General features: G+C 34.7%; 1 protein-coding gene across 7 annotated transcripts in view; it reads right to left on the bottom strand.

The window, feature by feature from the left end:
* The window catches only part of LOC149773699 (dystrophin-like), a 494,817-nt gene that overhangs the window by 421,110 nt on the left and 51,314 nt on the right, over positions 1–22,393 (bottom strand). For all 7 annotated transcript variants that reach the window (XM_089946224.1, XM_089946223.1, XM_089946219.1 and 4 more), the window contains 5 exons: positions 7,025–7,216; positions 6,021–6,202; positions 3,578–3,722; positions 2,460–2,550; positions 1,172–1,410 (listed from right to left, as the gene is read on the bottom strand). In XM_089946224.1, coding sequence (XP_089802350.1) covers positions 1,172–1,410; positions 2,460–2,550; positions 3,578–3,722; positions 6,021–6,202; positions 7,025–7,216 — 849 coding nt within the window. The remainder of the gene's footprint in view (positions 1–1,171; positions 1,411–2,459; positions 2,551–3,577; positions 3,723–6,020; positions 6,203–7,024; positions 7,217–22,393) is intronic.

The following is a 22,393-nucleotide window of genomic DNA, read 5'->3' as shown; positions in this document are numbered from 1 at the left end:
ACACAAATCAAAGACCTGGCAAATTCAATACTTACACCATGTTTTTGACCAAGTGAATAACATCAGTCGAAGCCAACATAGCCAACAACACTAAAACAATACTTCCATCTCTATGAGCACAAATAAAACACCTGTCAAGATAAATCACTTCTGCCATGTTTTTGTTCAAGTCCTAAACATCAAAGGAAGTCGACACAGCCAATCAGTTATTAAATAAGAATTAAAGTCACACTTTCACAAGTGGTATGCTAAACAGGTTATGGATGCCATTATGGAAAAAATGTTACTGGTGATGATAAGTGCACAGCATTAGTAAACCTTGCAACCTCATTAATCAAGCCAGTTCATGCTGAATGGATAATTGTAGCTCAGGTGACAATGAGTGAAAGATCGGACCTAAATGTCAGTGGTTTTGAGAAAGCTGGACTTGTTTAATTCACAATTTGGTGATTATTTACCTGAGAAGCATTTGCGAGTAACATGAGATTTGATTGACACAAAGTTAATACAGTGGCTTTTTCCAAAAATCTGTGAAGTGTGAGCTTTAATAATCTGCTGTAATTAGTGTATATACATAGTGTTTCATTAATAGCGTTTCAAAAAAGTTATAAGGATTTAAATGTTTTAACAACTGTAGTCCCTGAATGAAGGATCGATTTGAATAAGTATTAAACTTAATTTTCATATACTGTTATTTTGTATTACTTTTTTCTTTCATTTTCAGTATTCCTATAGTTTGAATACCTTATGCCTTTTCTCTATTTTCTCTCTATCCTTACTTATCTCACATATTGATTTAAGGCAGCGAGTGTAAAATTACAGCTATCGGATACCTTATCAAATGTGTGCACTGAAGCAATATAAAATTAGTTATAATTCTTCTTTCAAAAGGTTAAAATAAAAAATAAAACAAACACATGTAAAAGCTTATATTTAACTACCAGATTATGGTATTGCCCTTGATATATCAACTACTAGTAGCTGTGTCAATCTCCAGAAATGAAACACTAAGAAAACAGAGGGGGGTCATCATCCTACGTGGCTCATTTTTTGTTGGGGATTTAAATTCGTGGGTCAGGGAAATAACAAAAACTACAAAAATCAGTCCCCCACAAAAATTGATGATACTACAGTACTGCTGTAAAACTTCCACGTGTAAGTGTGCTTGTACCTTGAGTTCCTGAACCTGAGTTAGGGCCTGATTTTGATCCGACACATCCATGTGCTTCATCCTGATCAGAACAGCCTCTTTCTCCAGCAGCCAGTCCGAAAATTTGTCCTCTTCCTCTGCAAAATGCTGCCACTTAAGAAGCACATCCTGCAGGTGGAGCCACTGTTCCTCAGTCCAGTGACAGATTGTGGCCCAGCGTTTTCCAAGGTTCTGCAACTGCTTCTCCATGGCCTCACATGCTGAACAAAACATCAGATGCAATGATATCCATATGGAACACAAATGGGTATAGCACACTCACCTGGGTTTTTTTCCTTAAATTGACTACTGTAAACAATTACACTAACGCATTTCGGTTTCTAAAGTACCTTTGTCAATGAAATAATGTTTGAATCTTAAAAAGACGGGTTTCATTTCATGACTCATAATACAGGGTTCATACAGAATTCTGAATGATAAATTCATAGACTTTTCCCAAACTTTCAAAGACCACAAACATAGATTTCCAAGAACTATTTTCACTAACATTTTGTATAAAAGTTATGCTATATGAGAAAACAATGAATGCAAAATACTGCAATATTGTTTAATGATGAAATTAAACTGAATGGGTCATCAAAAGAAAGAAACCAGGAAAACCTGGACTACATTCAAATCCAACAACCTTGGACAATTTTTTTTGTGATCATAGAAAGAAATTAAAATGTTTGGGCTTATTTCAATTTTTAAAGACTTTCTAAGACCTCAGGATAATCTGCTAGATTTTCCCAAACTTTCCAGGTCTTTGAAAATGCTACCTCATTTTTCCCAAACTGCCAAAGACCTTCAAAGACTGTATGAACCATGTAGTAGCACATTGTTTTCAAAACAAGAGACACAAATGGGTATAGCACACTCACCTGGTTTTTTCCCCTTAAATTGACTACTGTAAACAATTACACTCACATTTTGGTTTCTAAAGTACCTTTGTCTAAGTAAATCATTTTTGGATCTTAAAAACATTGACACTGTAGGGTGACCTACCAAGTCTGACAAAAAGTTTGACACAGGCATAGGAATGGTAAAAGTCTCAGTCCCAAGCAGTCAAAGGGTCAGTTAATGACTTCATTCATTGGCACCAGTTTTACTAAACACTAGAACAAATTTTGACTTTGATCAGTTCAAAATTAACATCATGATAGCAGACCCTTCATTCATGCATCATATTTGCGACCAAAACAGACAGAACTGTTTACTGAAAGTATTCTAATAAAGATGAATTGTAAAATGACAATTCAGACTGAGTTACCTGACTCGGTATTATTGTCATCTACCACAACCACCATGTTCTGCAAGCTGTCCACCTTCCTCTGCTGTTGTTCGAGCTCCTCCTGTAGCTTCTGAAAAGGAAACAAAAAATGTAAATTATTTATAAGATTCATTAACTAATATCCATTAAACCAGGGGTGCACAACACGTGTGCCTGAAACAGAAATAAAATAGCAACATCCTCCTCTCATTATCCTCACGCATGTCCCTATAAAACAGTGTTAATGGAATATACCCAAAAATTACTAAACATCATTTACTTCATCAATTCCAATGTTTAAGAGGAACAGTGATATGCGCAAAATCATATACTTGATATCATTTGGGGTATATGTTCTTAACATTTTTGAAATGCAGCTATACATTTATAATATCAGTGTAAAAGAAAAGAAATGGGTCATTGGAACAGGCCAAAGTGGACATGAATTATTTTGCCTTTTGATCTAACAGAGAAAACTTTCCTACATAAAGTATATACAAAATTAACTTGGTGTGACAATGATATTAATGATTTGCAATTAACTGATTTACATGTGCTGCTTTCCTTAACAAAACAACTACATGCAAGTCAGATGAAATTTGCCCAATGTAATAATACAATAAGTGCAATATTAAAAAAATAATCTTCAGCATAACTTGTGCTAAAAGGAATAATATTAGTCAGAAACATAGGATTAGGGTTAGAGTTAAACTTGAGTTAAGGATGTTGGTCAACATCTTTGAGGCGTTCACCTGAAAATTAGAAATAGAATGAGACCTGAAAGTCTAACAGGGATGAGAATATATTCAAGTTAGTACCTGATCCATAACTTTTCCAAAAATTAAAATTATAATATGCTCTGCACTGCAAATTAAACATTACCCTAAACGTTTCATTTATGATGCTATTGAGCATTGTTTTAAAGTTGTAATTTAAGGCCTCTGTAACATTATTATGCTTGGTAAGGAAAGGAGTTAATTTTTATGAAGATTTCCTTTGGTTACCTTACAATACAACCGAGGCTTGTGAATTTTATTATGAGAATGGTATGAAAAATTAATGTATGTCTTAATGTATGCATAATGGCACCTGAAACGGAAACTGGCCTGAATATTTACCTTGTGTTCATCCACCTGAGCCTTGATGGTCTGTAAGTCTGTTCCAATTGGGCCCTGGTTGGCTATTCTCTCCTCCATTTTGGCTAGCCAGGTTGCCAGTTCATCTAACTGCTGTTGCTGAAGGGTCATCAGTACTTGCTGAAGCCTTAAATGGGTACAGAACATTAGGAAGGCAAGTTTGAAAGTCTACCTGTCCAATTGTGAACTGATTCTCAAACAAAAGATAATTTGAGACATGTGCCATATATTATGCTTCACTTGTTATTATCTATAATTAATTTTAAATGGTTGGAAAAGAAGATGACAAAAAACCCAATTTAAAATAAACAATCCAAATATTATTACAATATGCTGAAATTGACCCATAATATTGGCCTAAATTTCATAGTGGGACGATTTTGACTCAATGCCTATTATAAGTATCTGTAAAATCAATGTAAGAAAATAACAAGAATACTTAGGGTTGTATTGATATCTTACAAGCATATATGAGATACACAATAAATATAGTGCAACTGCTTGAACAAATATCAAATCTGTTATGTTGTACCATATTTCTGTAACAGAATCTAACTTGAATGGCTCATGCAGCTGATGAAATAAATGCAAAATACCAGAACCAGAGTCACTTGAAAAACATGTATCCATGAAACTATTTCTATATTTACTAACGGCTTAATATTAAGCACCAGTCAAGAGTACAAAGAATGGCATGCAAGAACCTGCACAAAGAATGACTTCTTGTAAGAACCTGTACAAAGAATGACTTAATGTAAGAACCTGTACAAAGAATGACTTATTGTAAGAACCTGTACAATGACTTCTTGTGAGAACCTGTACAAAGAATGACTTAATGTAAGAACCTGTACAAAGAATGACTTATTCTAAGAACCTGTACAAAGAATGACTTATTGTAAGAACCTGTACAAAGAATGACTTATTGTAAGAACCTGTACAAAGAATGACTTCTTGTAAGAACCTGTACAAAGAATGACTTAATGTAAGAACCTGTACAAAGAATGACTTATTGTAAGAACCTGTACAATGACTTCTTGTGAGAACCTGTACAAAGAATGACTTAATGTAAGAACCTGTACAAAGAATGACTTATTCTAAGAACCTGTACAAAGAATGACTTATTGTAAGAACCTGTACAAAGAATGACTTATTGTAAGAACCTGTACAAAGAATGACTTATTGTAAGAACCTGTACAAAGAATGACTTAATGTAAGAACCTGTACAAAGAATGACTTAATGTAAGAACCTGTACAAAGAATGACTTATTCTAAGAACCTGTACAAAGAATGACTTATTGTAAGAACCTGTACAAAGAATGACTTATTCTAAGAACCTGTACAAAGAATGACTTATTGTAAGAACCTGTACAAAGAATGACTTATTGTAAGAACCTGTACAAAGAATGACTTAATGTAAGAACCTGTACAAAGAATGACTTATTCTAAGAACCTGTACAAAGAATGACTTATTGTAAGAACCTGTACAAAGAATGACTTATTCTAAGAACCTGTACAAAGAATGACTTATTGTAAGAACCTGTACAAAGAATGACTTATTTTAAGAACCTGTACAATGACTTCTTGTGAGAACCTGTACAAAGAATGACTTCTTGTGAGAACCTGAACAAAGAATGACTTATTCTAAGAACCTGTACAAAGAATGACTTATTGTAAGAACCTGTACAAAGAATGACTTATTTTAAGAACCTGTACAATGACTTATTGTAAGACCCTGTACAAAGAATGGTGTGTGTGTGTGTGTGTGTGTGTGTGTGCACGCGTGCGACGTTGATTTTTAACACAGCTTTAACAATTTCAGTCATATTGCTACGATGTCTGCAGTGTGACAGTTTATAGTGACATCTAGCAACGGGGCATCATGCCCCAGACACGTACCATGAAGTCCCGCCCAGTCACATTATCCTGACACCAGGCCAACCAGTCCTAACACTAACCTCTTAATGCTGAGCACCAAGAGAGGCAGCTGTTAGTACCATTTTTTTAAGTCTTTGGTATGACTTGGCAGGGGATCGAACCCAAGACCTCCCACATCCGAGGCAGACACTCTAACTACTAGGCCACTGGAGCAGTTAAAGAATGACTTGTAAGAACCAGTACAAAGAATGACTTGTAAGAATTGTATAAAGAATGACTTACAGTAAAAACCTGTTCAAAGAACAACTTCTTGTAAGAACCTGTACGAAGAATGACTTACTGTATGAACCTGCACAAAGAATGACTTGTAAGACCCTGTACAAAGAATGACTAGTAAGAACCTGTACAAAGAATGACTTGTTTTAAGAACCTGTACAAAGAATGGCTTGTAAGAACTGTACAAAGAATGACTTGCTGTACTAAACTGTAAAAAGAATGACTTGTTTTAAGAACCTGTACAATCAACATGAACTGAATATTAGGCACATACTGGCTTTGTCTGGAGAGAGCTTTCAGACGGAGGTCCTCCCATCTGTTGTTTAGGAGACTCATCTGGATGCGAATTTCATTTTCCTCATCTGCCGTGACCTTCCCCTCTGCAATCAAGTCATTCCCTTCCCTCAGTACATTGCCAATACTGTCCTGGTGTTTGGTTAATTCCAACATGAAATCCTGAAATAAACAAAATGTCAAATATCCATGCAGACATTTCAACTCTGACATTGCTAATCTGTTTACATTAGTTTAAAAAAAAGACATTTTATCATGTGTTAGAAGATCACAGAAAGATAATTATGCAACTATCTAAAATGGAGAATAAATATGTAGTTCCCATGACAATTCAGATTTCAGGTCCATTCAGCTCATTTAAACTGTAAATATTGCTCTTCGTTATAATGGCTATATGAAATTCTATTCAAGTCAATAATTCACTCCCTTTTATTAAATGAAGGATTGCACTGTATGTGTGTATGTGTGTGTGTGTTGTGCATATATTTCATGGATCCTGCATCACAGTGTCTAAAAAGACCAAAATTCAAATTTATACAAGGTCTAACAGATTTTAAAATGTACGGACAGAGGGATGGACAAGGAAAATACTATGTGACCTAATACAATCATTGTGTCGCACAAAATTCAGCCAGAAATACATTTGTTGTAGACTTAGCAGTGAATAAATAAAAATTATTTCATGCAATAATTGGACTAGTTACTAGTCAATGATTTTCAGGTCCACAAAGAAACAAAGAAAGTGAACTGAGGAAGCCATATTGATTAAGTTATAACTGACAGATTGCTATAATTTACAATATGATAGACCTTATGGCTTGATTTTTAAATATCAGGTTTCCTCACATCTCAGCAATTTTATTTAAAAAAAAGAGTATAGCTTGTTACAAGCAAAAGCCACTTCATCAAAACTGTAATGATTGCAATTCTCCACTGCTTCAATATTTCTGGACTATAATTAAAAGATATGACAATAAGGTGTACCTCATGCTCACTAAACTGTTTCTTGACTTCTATAACTGAGACCGATATGGGTTCTTGCATCTCCATGACTTCCTCTGCTTCCAGAAGCCATGTCAGAACATTTTCCAGTGCATCCTGGTATGAAATTAAATCCACAGAGGCCGAACTCATTGTGCTGTGTCGACTTGAAGAGCTACTCATGGACATGGCATGCTGAAAAAAGATAAAGACATTTTGTATGATAAAGTTACAACAAGTCTAGTTGCGTTTGATTCAACAAGAGTTTTGTTCACGCATGGCCATGCAGAACTAAACCATCCTGCTATCAAACTGTGTGCCAAGAACATGACACATTACTGTACCAATTATATTCCATTTGCTCTTAAACTGAAATCATTTTAGTTTCTGCACCGAAATTGGAAAACTGCTCTGTCTTTTGATACACAACATTTAGCTGTAACCTCATATCTATGCAACTTGCACAAGTTCTAATCTTGGCATTCTGCAAGATAAATGAGACTGTGTCTCTGACCTATTTACGTGACCAAATGTAATGCTCTTCATGTCTGACTGGCAAAACATCAGTACCAGTTGGGCTAAACTGTCAACAGTCTTTTTCTACTGAAGAGCTGACTCTATTACAATGAATTCAAGGCTGTATTTATACTCAGAAAGAAAAAATTGGTTTATAATGATAGAAAGATGGGCTTATGGTATTTCATTCATGTCACTACCATGCTTAAGCTGTAATTATATGGCTGGAGCAAGATCTGAGAAAGAATTCAAGATGTAATAATTTTACAAAATTCCTCTTCAATATGGGGTTGGGTGAAAGAAAATCTGTACAGTAGTGTAATTTAACTATACATCAAAGATAAAATCAGAAGTGAAAAATATTGATATAGTCTTGCATTTAGATAATGTTTTACGTGAACTAACAAAATGTTACGGTTCTTGCATTAAGCAGGTATGGTTGATGAGGATGAATTGGCATTTAATGGCATGAAGGCCATACCAAGCCAAGAAACTGAAGTGAAGTGTTATACATGTACTTAAAAAAAACACAAGAGTCTGTGCAGCATGAACAGAGTATCAACAACATTTACTACGCAATCTCTTCACCATAATGATAAATTTTTACGTACTTTGAACAAATAAAAATTTTTTCGGGAGCCACTCCACGACCGCGTTATATCCAAATTTGTGTTATAGAAGGGCATGTTATAGCAGGGTTGCACTGTACTGTAATGGCCCACACTTATATTTACATTCACTGTACTATAATGACCCATGATAATGTTTACATTCACTGTACTATAATGGCCCACAGTGATGTTCACATTCCCTGTACTGTAATGGCCCACAACATTGTTTACATTCACTGTACTATAATGGACCACAATGATGTTTACATTAGCTGTACACTAAAGGCCCTCAATGATGTTTACATTCATTGTACTGTAATGGCCCACAATGATGTTTACATTCATTGTACTGCAATGGCCTACGATATTTACATTCACTGTACTGTAATGGCCTACAATGTTTACATTCACTGTACTGTAATGGCCCACAATGATGTTTACATTCACTGTACTGCAATGGCCGACAATGTTTACTACTATCACCGTACTGTAATGGCCAATGATAATGTTTACATTCAATGTACTGCAATGGCCGACAACGATATTTACATTTAATGTACTGTAATGGCCTACAATGTTTACATTCACTGTACTGTAATGGCCCACAATGTTTACATTCACTGTACTGCAATGGCCGACAATGTTTACTACCATCACTGTACTGTAATAGCCAATGATAATGTTTACATTCAATGTACTGCAATGGCTGACAACGATGTTTACATTTAATGTACTGTAATGGCCTACAATGTTTACATTCACTGTACTGTAGTGGCCAACAATGATGTTTACATTCACTGTACTATAATACCCCACACCAATGTATATAAGAAAGAAAAATAAGATGGATCTATCCTTGTGCTTTTCATTCAAAACATTCATTTCCTCCAAACATTTGGTCATATTGCCCTCAATTACATTGTATTCTCATACACTTTATCAGGCAAACTTTACACCCAATACAAAGTTCTCCAAGTTTTCTTTGTTATGTAAGGTTCTTTATATCCTAATATTTTATGCTAGCAGGACAAGCCAAGTCATGAATAAGATTCGGTACTCGTGTTTCCCTGAGACCTAGCATCTTGGTAAGCCAGATTTATTTTGAGTCATGGGCAACTGGTGCATTAAAAATATTCAGTTAATATTTGAAGAAATATACTATGACTTAATTTCTTCCAAGGTATCTATTTTTATAGTTTTGCTATAAACAAAATTTTCATCACTTTCAAATTTATAAGTTAATGTTAGAAGGTCCTACTGATTCTATAGAAGGATTATTGATTGTTGGGTCTTTAGATGTGATGTGGTTCACCCATGAAGTTTACAAGTATTGAATACCATATGTACCTGCTTATAAGATGAGTTCAACTGCAAACTGCACAGACAAAGATCTGCCATCGCATAATGTGCCGGCAGATCTGGGTCTGTGCAGTTTGTTAGGAGTAAACATAAGAACAGACAACATAGGCCCTGATCTGGATATGCATAATGCTACAGCAGATCTGGATCTTTGTTGTTTGCACTTTGACTTTGTCTTATAAGCAGGAATAGACTAGAATTGTGCACAAGAATATGGAAGGTTTTCATCTTTATATCCTTTTCTGCTCAAGTTCTAACAACATAAGCTTGAAGCAAAGGCAAAAGTTTGAACCACTCCAGTGGCCTAGTGGTTAGAGCATCTGCCTCGAATGCAGGAGGTCGTGGGTTCGATCCATGGCCGAGTCATACCAAAGACTTACAAAAATGCTACAAACTGCTGCCTCGCTCGGCGCTCAGCATTAAGAGGTTAGTGTTAGGACTGGTCAGCCTGGTGTCAGGATAATGTGACTGGGTGGGACATCGTGCTACATGTCTGTGGCATGATGCCCCAGTGCTAGACATCACTATAAACTGCCACACTGCAGACATCCTAGCAGTATGACTGAAAAATTGTCAAAGCTATGTTAAAAATCCAAATCACACACACACACACACACACACACACACACAAAGTTTGATTTAATTCCATCTCAAGCATGCTGACTCAAAGCAAAGGAAAGTCAATTAGTCCATACATAAGCAAGATTACTACCAGCTGGACTTTGATCTTTATGGTCACTTTGTGCGAGAATGAAATTCTCATCACACCTACAATAATATTTTTCCATCCAGAAAGAGTACTGCTAAGCTATGCAATAGTAACAGATAAAATATTATTGTTTTTTAAACAAATAACTAATTCTTCAAATGCTCTTATGGACTCTAGTCACCCTTGAAACAGTGATTCCTTTCTCAAGCAGCCCCTCTCAAGAGAATTCACCCACTGACCTATGGCCACTTTGTTCAACACTAAAATAGTACAATTTCACCAGTATATTGCTCCCCCCCCCCCTTTCTGACAGACCAGCTTTTTCAGTGTCTTACACAGGGGATCATTATATCACCACATATGAACATGGAAGCTTACAATTATATTACATTTTGAATGTACCAAACATCGGAGTTATTCCAGTACCAAAACCATCATCTGCACCAGCTGAATCTCTGGCATGTGGAATTTCCATTGTTTTCATAACCATCAAGAGAACAGCTGTGTGTGCAACCCAACCCCCCAACTGTGTAGCAGACACAACACAGGCACAATGTCAGAATCATGCAATCCATCTTGCTATTCAGTACCGAGTGCACAAAATACCAGGTCAAAAACCAAAGACGACCTCTGAACAGACTGAACTCTGAAATGCCAAATAACATTCTGGTATCAGATCATCATTTAATTGGTTTATTTTTTCAAATCCTGTATTTTTAATATCTAACAGATAAACTGTTGAGCATGACTGATCTGGACTTCACTACCAAATAACTACACAAATAAAGGCTTCAACTTAGTATCCCCCACCAATTTATTGGGGGTGGGGAGGGGAAGTCCTTTGAAACCAGAAATATTTTTTGTTTTACCCTAAAATAATTTTTTTTCAACAAGTACAATGGACAGAATTCATTCTTTTTCCCATAATATCAAAGCAAGATTACTTTTTGCGCTATTTGCTGGCCAGTTTTTTATTAAAATAATTAAGCTAAAAACATATTGCTGTAAAATGTCTCACAGATCATGGATGTTAGAATCACTCAGGGAATACATTATTGTTACATAACTGTTTTTGAAGTTTCATTCTCTCTAATGAGTCAAACATTGATAAAAGTTTTCTATTTACTACATATTTAAATTGAAGTCACAATTGCTAAAATATACTTTGTGTAAAAAGACAGGCATTCACATTTTTGCTACTAGACCCAATGCAAAACCGTACAGAAAAGTTAATTTTATTGCAAAGATTATTTTCTTAATGCTTTTAATGTTGAGAATAAATCCAATTCATTCAGTATCAAATTTGATATTGTGACTTTTAATTATTGTTTCAGATTCCAGTAACTTTTGTGCTTCCTGTTCAAATATAAATTAATTTATAAACCAACAGTAATCCCAAACCAAAATGCATCCTTGCTGAAAGCTTGTGGCAAGCTTGCGGTAAGCTTGCGATAAGCTAGTTTGATGTTTATAAGCTAACATGGATGCTTGCGCAAGCTTGTACAAGCAAGTGCAGGCTTAGGCAAGATAGCTGGATATAACCGCAAGCTTGCACAAGCTTGCGCAAGCTTGTACAAGCTTTCTTGTTTGCTTCAGAAATTAAAACTAGCTTGCACAAGCTTTCTTGTTTGTTTCATAAAGTAAAACTAGCTTGCGCAAGCTTTCTTGTATGTTTCAGAAAGTAAATTTAAACTAGCTTGCAACAAGTTTCTTCATATATATATATATATATATATATATATATATATATATATATATATATATATATATATATATATATATATATATATATATATATATATCCATTGCTTGTGAAAGTTTGAGACCATGTATCCAAGTAGCAGGCACCATCACTGTCACGCCCCTACGAAAACAAAGTCATGACTTGATGAACAATCATGAAGTGTTCATGAAAGTTCCTCAAGTAAGTTCATGAACTTCAAGAATTTTGATGAATCATGTACTTGAAGTTCATGAACACACTGATGAATTTTTATGAACTATTATAATATCTTTGAAGTTCCTGAAATGTCATGAACTAATGGTTCATGAACAATTCAAGTACTTTGATGCAATACCATGGTATTTCTTAAAAAAATGTATATTAAATATCTATATCATTATATTCATAAAATGTTCATGAAAATTTATCATACAAACTTCTCACAATATTAGTGAAATTTAAATAAAGGTGAATTTTTTCTTCTTTTTTTAAAATGATATACTGTATAAATGTTCATACAGATCTTTAATTCAATACTTGTTTACTTAACCTGAGTATTTCTGGATTAATATGGGAAAATATTTTCTGGCCAGCATCAACAAAATGTATTTGCTTTAAAAAGCTTTCAATGACTTTGTCCTAACGTTTTTTTTCTTCTCTCCATTACTGTTATAAACTGCATATTCTATTGACTTAGTCACTGGTTGCCAATTTGCAGTAAAAACCGAAATATATTAACAATGATTATTCTGATTGGATGACTTTGAAAAAAGATGTGATATGATTGGTTAATATACGCACGCGATTTCAACAGTTAAGCTTCCTCAGAAACCAAAGATCATGCAGATGGTTAGGCAAAAACCTCGAACAAAAACCGTGGACTCCATGGAATGGACAGATGAGAATATTTTCAATATCATTTTTTTAAAGTAAGTAGAAGTGCAGAGAAGCGACTTTGAAGAATGTGAAGGAAATGATTTGGTGAGAGCAAAATTAGGCAGAAAAGCGTACCAAGCCAGGATGACCAGAATTACAGTGAGTATCTTTTTCTTGGTCATTCGTGATTAATTCAGTAGAAGTTATATGGATATTTTATTGGTTTATATATGTCATCATATTATTTATAACCAAGCTAATGACACGATTTTGTTCAGACCTAATTTAAACTTGCTCATCGAAGTTTTGAAAATCACTAAACATTATCACCCCCACCCACCCCAGTTCTTGATACCAGACGCGGTTCGATATCGATAGGAGTTGAGATGTTCGAGATCAATTTCTTTTACATGACATCACTATTTCTATAATCTGATGTAATTTCGTAATTTAAAAAAAAAACCTTAAGAAAATAGTTAATGCGTGAAACTGTTCACAATAAAAGTGCAAATAACAACATGATGAAACCGGAAGCAGCTATACGCAACATGCGGAGTCGGAGTGGATGCATTAGTGACATACTAAGGGCCTATACCACACAAGTCTGGCGTTTTATCAATAAAAAATGGCGAAAATATTTGAAAGCATGAAATAACCGCTATCTGTAATATATACGGTTATTTAGTGTAACGGTGTTGTCAAAAAAAATGTCATATTTTACTGAATAAAACATCCGTCTCCTGTGACTATGCCTATGGCTAGACAGATTCAGTTAATATAAAACAGTGACAAAATTCTGCAATAATATAAATGCTCAGTATTATGTGTAAGGGATTAAATCATTTTTGAGTTGGATCATATTATTCCAGTAAGTAAAGTGGGGTACAATGATAATGTGCTAAAAGCTAAAAACAATGTTGATCAGAGATTATCTGTAATTAACTAACTTTAAATTTTTTTCAGACCAGACAGCAGAAAAGTACAATTGTTAGAGGATGAAGTTTGTAGGTTAAGGAGGAAAATTTGAAAACTGGAGGATTCAAGATGGAAGAGACATTAAATTGTGACTGCTGCAACAATGTTAAAGATCCAAACAGTAATCAGATGGAACAGCTTAAGTTGCAGAAGGAGACATTCAGTAGTGACAATGGACAGGATTTGATTAAATTATAGACCCTGAACATCTTCACAAAAGAGTTATCAGACAGGTCAGTCTCTGGAAGAAGATTGGTCAGGAGAAACCCCAGCTGAAAGACAGCCCAATGACGATGAAATATGCTTCAACAGTTGATTGCAGGCAACTGCCCCAATATCTCTTGAACATTTTTCAAAGAAAAATTACAGAACATACAAAAAGTGTTGCTAAGGGTAAAAAAAAAAGAATATCACTTGTCTGTTTAAATTTATCTGAAATCAAATACAGTTTTTAAGATAATATGTTGCATTTTATACTGTATTAACCCCATCCCCCATCTAAGGTTATTGTATGATTCAAGATGAATAGGTATTTGTGACTTGTCAGGTTATCATATTTTGTTTTATAGGCACTGTTCGTGAAGTCATGAATCATTGAGAAACTTTGTTCATCATAGTTCATGAATATGTTCATGCACTTGTTCATGAATGATGATGATCCAATTTGTGGACTGTTTTCAATTCATGCACATTCTAGAATAATTCATGAACCTTTTGATGAACTTTCATGAATGGTTCTTGAACCAAGTTCATGAACAGTTCATTCATTATTCATGATCATTTCATTGGGGCGTGACACTTGCAGCTAGGGGAACACATAAAGCTTCTGCAGCCTTGGGTAAGCTTGCAGTGAATGAATGAACTTGAACAATGGAATTAAACTTAATGTTTTGGCAGAACAGATTTGTTTTCCACTGCATTGCAACTATAAGATTGCATTATTTAATCATTAAATATGCAGATTACTTCATTGGAATGAAGTAAAACTTTGCAATATATTATGATAATTTGGTCCACCAGGAGCAGTTGAGTCTAAAATGCATTTTTGGACAGGGGCCTTCGGACTCCCAGCCACCACCCCCCTTTCACATTTTCAGGGGGGGTTTTGGAAGGGGGGAAAACACAATCATGTCTGATTTTTGAAAACCCAGATGCTTGTAGCAAGAAATCTCTGCAAGCTTGCAACAAGCTAGTAACAAGCTTGCGCAAGCTAGTAACAAGCTTGCACAAGCTTGTGTATACTTATTGTACTAGGTAAATAAATAACAAGCTTGCGCATGCTTGTGCAAGCTTAAGCTTGCGCAAGCTTGTGCAAGCTTAAGCTTTCGCAAGCTTGTGCATGCTTATGACACTTTTGTTAAATAAGCTTGCGCAAGCTTGCTGCAATGTTCCAAATACAAGCTTGCCGCAAGCTTGCTGCAATGTTCCAAATACAAGCTTGCCGCAAGCTTTATAAATAAGCTTGCGCAAGCTTGCTGCAATGTTCCAAATACAAGCTTGCCGCAATGTTCCAAATACAAGCTTGCCGCAAGCTTTATAAATAAGCTTGTGGCAAGCTTGCTGCAAGCTTTAAAACAAGCTTGCAATTTTGGTTTGGGATGTGACATAAGACTGAGCAACTGTATAAGGACCCTAAATAATAATAACCAGATGTTTACCATCTACAGTGAATTTTACTTATTCATTATTGAATTTTTATGTTGTTACAGAAGTCACAACTTTTATTGTGATTTTCAAATAATTATGGGTTAAGACCATCCGAGTACAGTTCACTTCTTCATAGCCAACTACTATTTAAATATAAAGACATAGTTCCTTATTATGGGTTTACTAAATTTATATTAGGCCCCAACATGTATTAGCTTAGTATATAAAAAAATTTGGTTTAAAGACCCTTCAACACATTCCAGGTTTTTTAATACAGAACAGTCTCCCAGAGAGAGGAAAAAGAGAACAATCTTGGACTTCCCTATCCTTAAGAAATCTTGCACAAAAATGAAGTCAATAGCATCAAAATTGACATATGCTATGTTGGCAGTAAAGTTTGAACTAAAGGAGTTCAAAGTAGTTTTTATTCATTTTTTTAAAAACCCAACTAAATGACAATTTTAGCTTCCAGTACTAACTTAGTACATCGTTTGATTCACTTCAAAATACAAAAACAATTACATTTTCATTAACACATATAATATGAATCATGCATTCTAATGATAATATCTAAAATTTGTTTTGGCAAACGATAAAATCGAAGTGGGAAATAAACTATCGGGACTGGATTTTCCTGTGGCTCCACCTATTGGAAAGATAACTCATTACATTCCCTCATTTTATTATGTACCAATATTGTATATTACTATTCCATTGCAAATTCAATGAGACAAATATACTAATTAATATCATGGGCTAATTGCCTGCACAGAGTGGCTTACATTTCACTGAGATGAAATTCATGTTATTGACTCGGAGCAACCAAATTGTCTTTCACTTTATCCTCAAATGTATTGGTGAGCAATATGTATAACAGACTGATATCAGGTTTCTTACAGTATCCTTCGTGATAATGTCAGCTGTTTACTTTTTATTTTATTTTTCGTCTTGTTTATATTTGCACAGGAAATATCAGGCGTAACATAATACTCCCTCTTACTTCAAAGCAAAACAGCACATTAAAAAAAAAACATATATGAAGATTACTAGATTTAAACTTGGTTTGTTTACATGCCAGATGACCATACTTGCCACTTTACACCATGTAATCATCCAAAATTAGCTCAGATTTCATGGTTATAATGGCATCAATGTGGCAGTGAAAATATTCACTGTATTCCTCTCCAGTGAATTATCACATCTATTTCATTTTTTAAATCAAGTAATTTATGGGCAGGCATAAAATAATACATGATATTAGTGCGCAAAATCTTAAAAACTATCATTACTGTTATTATTATTACATGTAATATAAGAAAACTACCTTTATTGTTGCACTCATCTTTTATTTAGCAAGAAAGTAAAACATTAACTAAAACGACTTGATCAAATGATTTAACCCTTTCAACTTAATTCCAGCATGTTAAATATCATACAGACAGATGGACACTCACAAGGATGACAAAGGGATCAGAGTATATAAACCATCACTAAGGTGGACTCAACAATTATTATTACAAGTCTTTCACAGTTCAGTAAGTGGTTGTGGTTGAGCTGGTGGTATAAATCTTTATTACAGCCACACAGTTTAATAAGTGGTGGTGTTGGTATAAATCTTCATTATAGCCACACAGTTTAATAAGTGGTGGTGGTGGCATAAATCATTATAGCCACACAGTTTAATAAGTGGTGGTGGTGGTATAAATCTTTATTATAGCCACACAGTTTAATAAGTGGTGGTGGTGGTGGTATAAATCTTCATTATTGCCACACAATTCATTAAGTGGTGGTGGTGGTATAAATCATTTATCATGGCCATCCAGATCAGTAATTATTACTATACATCTTTACTATGGCCACCAATAAACTATACATCTTTACTGTGGCCACCAATAAACTATACATCTTTACTGTGGCCACCAATAAACTATACATCTTTACTGTGGCCACCAATAAACTATACATCTTTACTGTGGCCACCAATAAACTATACATCTTTACTGTGGCCACCAATAAACTATACATCTTTACTGTGGTCACCAATAAACTATACATCTTTACTGTGGCCACCAATAAACTATACATCTTCACTATGGCCACCAATAAACTATACATCTTTACTGTGGCCACCAATAAACTATACATCTTTACTGTGGCCACCAATAAACTATACATCTTTACTGTGGCCACCAATAAACTATACATCTTTACTGTGGCCACCAATAAACTATACATCTTTACTGTGGCCACCAATAAACTATACATCTTCACTATGGCCACCAATAAACTATACATCTTTACTGTGGCCACCAATAAACTATACATCTTTACTGTGGTCACCAATAAACTATACATCTTTATTATGGCCACCAATATAATATCAGACTTGTAGTTAGGGGCCACTAGAGAAGGAAAACGTGATGTTTACATCCAAAAGGCAGCTGAAACTTTCTATAGCTCAATTACCATGTGGCACTGGATGTGCTGGTGGGGTTGATTGGTGGATTGTACATTCGTATAAGGTGTCCGCTTTATTTGGTTATCGTTATCTAGAGGGTGATTACCCTTGGTGTTGTTACCCGGATTGAGTAAATATTAATATAAAGTGTGAAACTTATATATGGAATAAATAGAGATCTGAGCAGAAATGACACAAGCCCCCATACATGAAATACAACAATTTAATCAATTACAAAAACAACTGTGATAATACGTTACATTAGGAAGATACACTTCTCTTTTGAAATAAATCATTCACAAAATTTCAAACACAAATATATTGATATAAATAGCCAATCTATTTTAAATGATAGAACTGGTTCATCATAAAATCAACTCACACAAACACACTAAGAACTGCTCTTTGAAGCTGGCCTCTTACAACAGTCTGAACATTTTTCATCAGAGTGTCAAAATAATGTGAAGTTTTGGTATGTAATTGAAAAGTTTTCATGCCTTTACAGACTTGGGGGGGGGTAATGAGTTTTACTAAACAATGTTTACTTTAAGTCCAAAAATATTTACTGAAAATGAAATGAAATTGTTAATTCCTAAAATGGACTTCAAATAAGTGATGTTTAATACAAGTGAATAATCAATGTGTTTAATTGTTGCATTCTTTAAAGTTGGTCTACATACTTTATTGAATGTTTAATGTTTTTGTTGCTTTGGTTTTTTTAATTTACTTTTAGTGATAGGAAAGAAAGTACTATAAAATGACCAATGATAAAAATACCCTAGAAACCTGTTATACCATGTCCTCCTGGATGCTTGCATCTACAATGTAAGTAATGGGATCAGACAGACTACACTTCATTAATTTATGTGATCACTCTGCACAGACACGGATCTGCTGGCACATTATGTGATGGCAAATCTGGGTTTGTGCAGTTTGCAATTGGACTCGACTTATTAGGACGTATATATCGTCAATTCAGTGAGGAAATACTGGAATGCAGATCTTCTACTGAACGCTACACCCACATTAAGTTTTTATAGTCATAACTTTGAGAAATCACCTGGTAATGGATATTATGGTAATTAACTCTTGTAATACTGTGCAAAATTAACTCATGTAATACTGTGCATAATTAACTCATGTAATACTGTGCATAATTATAACTTGTGTAATAATGTGCAAAATTAAGTCATGTAATACTGTTGAAAAATTAACTCATGTAATACTGTGCATAATTAACTCGTGTAATACTGTGTATAATTAACTCATGTAATACTGTGCATAATTAACTCATGTAATACTGTGCAAAATTAACACTGTGCATCTCTCAAAAGAAACAGAAATTATTTCATTTAAATATTCATTGACTGGGAAAACATTGCCTGTGCCACAAAAACGGTTATAAATCTGACTGACTGACATAAATGCCAACATTTCACACAAGAGTTATTTTTGTCACATTTGTTTCAAACTGTGTAAGAAGAGAGCATATGAGTTGTTGTTGTTGTCATTGTTGTGTGATTTAATGCCATTTTTCAGCGCAAGGTAGGCTATACATGGCAGCCAGTATTAATGGTGGAGGAAGAACACGGGAAAACCCTGGAAAGAACCACTGACCCACGAGAAGCTACTGGCAAGCTTTCTCACATACCCACATAGACCGAACGAGTGACTCGAACCCACGCAGACAGAGGTGAGATGGCAGTGATCCGTAACAGAGAGCGCTTTAGACCACTCGGGGTCCTGAGAGCATAGGTGTGGATGCCAGACCAAACTGTAAACCAATAGTTCTATTCCAAAACCATTCAGTCCACCTGACATATATGACATGCTTATAGCGATTTGAACAAAACAAAAAAAAAAGTTTTCACAATTTCTCCTAACATACAAACCGGAAAAGATGCTGCAGTGAAGAACAAAGAAATATTCTCACTCACACAGAAAACAAAGATTATCATTAATTCAATGCATATTTTATAAATAATGCACTTTAAATTTTGAGTTATTCTTGCTACTGTACACTGTCACATGTTCCAGCATTCTACAGTAGAACTTCAATTATCCGGCACCCGATTAACCATCCGTCTCTGTTAACCGTCAGGGCATTGTGCATCAAAAATATTAAAAATATGTACATGTACATGTGTAGATATTATGACTTTTTTGATGACCCAGTCTACTGTATAATACTTTTAATGTACATATTCTATTAACTGTCTATTCTCATATCTGTCATGGTCTCGGTCCCGCGCCCTTACGGATAATCAAAGTTCTTCTGTACCTACTGGAATCAAAAGAGTGGTTTCTGAAGATATTTAGTCCTTAATACTGGTTTTAAGTACACCCAAATACAGTGATTCCACATTATGAAGTATCTTAACACATGTAGATCCATCAAGTACTTGAAAATAGATGTTTTCAGTGAATGGACACTAAAGCAAAATCAAACTTTTGTGTTTAAAAATAGACACATGTTATGGTATGTATTCATACTATCCAAGTACAAAAGTACATGTATCCTAGAATAATTAATTTTCCAAATTTTTTTAAAATTTCTTTAGGCCTTTTTGCATGAAAGGAATCAACTATAGATAATATAGTATTCACACACCCTCCTGTTTGTTTGAATATCCCTATCTATTTAAAAACATAATAATGCACAAAAGTTAGCCATTCATTCATGAATTTATAATTTCTAACATGATTGTTGTTCAATCAAGAAATGTACATGTGAAGCTGATCAGGAAGTGGTAACAGGCAATATAATAATTTCTCCATTTTTTAAAGTACAAAGCTGAAAATGCTTCCAAAATAAATGTCATAATTTTTATGCTGGTGACTGTTTCAATGTTTGTGTTAAATGTCAAATCTTCACCATAAATGATTTAGCCTTGTCTGGCTCTCTTCAATCCCTCTTTACAAATTATCACCAATTATTAAGTCGCCAACTGGTCTCCTCCCTTCCATAATAATTACCTGTATATTACAGCATCAGCCTTCACTCTTTTCCATAATATTGATTATGACATAGTAATCTAGCCTACCATATCTACTCAATTATAAATTGAGTCAAACTGCCAGCATCAGAGATCCTAATCTGGCATAGCATAATGTGCATGCAGACCAGAGTACATGTTGTTTCTTCTACTCAGTACTCCTCACAAACTGCAGACACAGATTTGCCACTGCATTATGCAATGGCAGATCTTGGTCTGTCCAGTTTGCACAGTTGGACTCGACTTATTAGTGAGTAAATGTGGAACCTCAATGGAATTTATCATGGAATCAACCCATAAATTCAAAATACTTGCTTTGTAGCCTCCCGATGCAAAAGTTTTGAAAGTGGGAAGATAAATGGGCATTTTCTCTTTCTCAGCTGCATCAGTTTAAATAATTTTGCAAATCTGGAAGCAACTGAGCAAAAAAAGAACTCTGCAATCACAAAAAATAACAAAATGCTGCAATAGAGAACACCCAATGAACGAAAAATGTTTTTAAACTGGTTTAATCCTAGACCTTTTACAACAAAAGTCTGAGACCTGTTGGTGCAATGTCACACTTGCCTTCCAAGGGGGCAGCGGTTCAATATCCACCCAAGGCTGGTTGCCTCGCTGTCCTTGGTTTCTCACTGTCCCTACTGCATCATGTAGCTTGTAATGTGTTAGCGTCATTAAAAAATAACCAACCAAAGTACAATCATGTCTGCTCAGCCAAGAGAACAGTCAGTTTATTAATTTTAGTTATGAATTTTCCAACTTCTTCATATTTTATCATTTTAATTGTTTGACACAAACATTATTTATGTTTACTAAAACTCACACACACACACAACAAACACATCTAATGCAATCCAATGCAAAATAAAACCTTACCCTCGTAGTTAGTATCCAATTATCAATCCATGTTTGCTGCACTTGCAACCACTTGGGCAAGCTCTGGGATAGGTTATCAACTTAAATTAAACTTGTATATATATATCATGCAAATAAACAGTTTTTACCTGATGTATTTTAAGGCTGCAGGTTGAAAAGCAAGTATCATTCAACTGCCAGAAAAACAACCCTTGTATCTATCTTGATTCCAAATTATGTAAAGCTCTGCAGGAAACAACTCTGAGGGAAAGTGTACTACTACTGCCAACTTTTGGATAGTAATTAGGCAACAATAATCGCCTTATAACCAACTTCATCTGCCAAAACACAAGGAATCTCCCACAGTACAGAGATTGCCTAGTGTACAATATGCACTACCCATCACAAGAAAGAAGCTCAAGTACCTGCATATTCCTATTTAGATTATTCTTTACAAAACAAATTTAAAGGCATAAGACAGTACAACCTTTCAAACTGAAAGACAAAATTTCAAAAATTAATGGGAGCAATAAAGTTCACTTCTTCTGCTGTTTTTGTTGTAGCCCACTATAAATAATGTAAAGTCAGTCCACCCTAGTTGCTACTAATGTTTTTAGGTATCCTTTTCCGTAAGTAACTGACAGTTA

This window comes from Sinohyriopsis cumingii, unplaced genomic scaffold (genome assembly GCF_028554795.1).
Source record: "Sinohyriopsis cumingii isolate HCF-2022 unplaced genomic scaffold, ASM2855479v2 utg000622l, whole genome shotgun sequence".
NCBI classification, from domain to species: domain Eukaryota; kingdom Metazoa; phylum Mollusca; class Bivalvia; order Unionida; family Unionidae; genus Sinohyriopsis; species Sinohyriopsis cumingii.
This window is presented reverse-complemented; position numbering and strand designations above follow the sequence as displayed.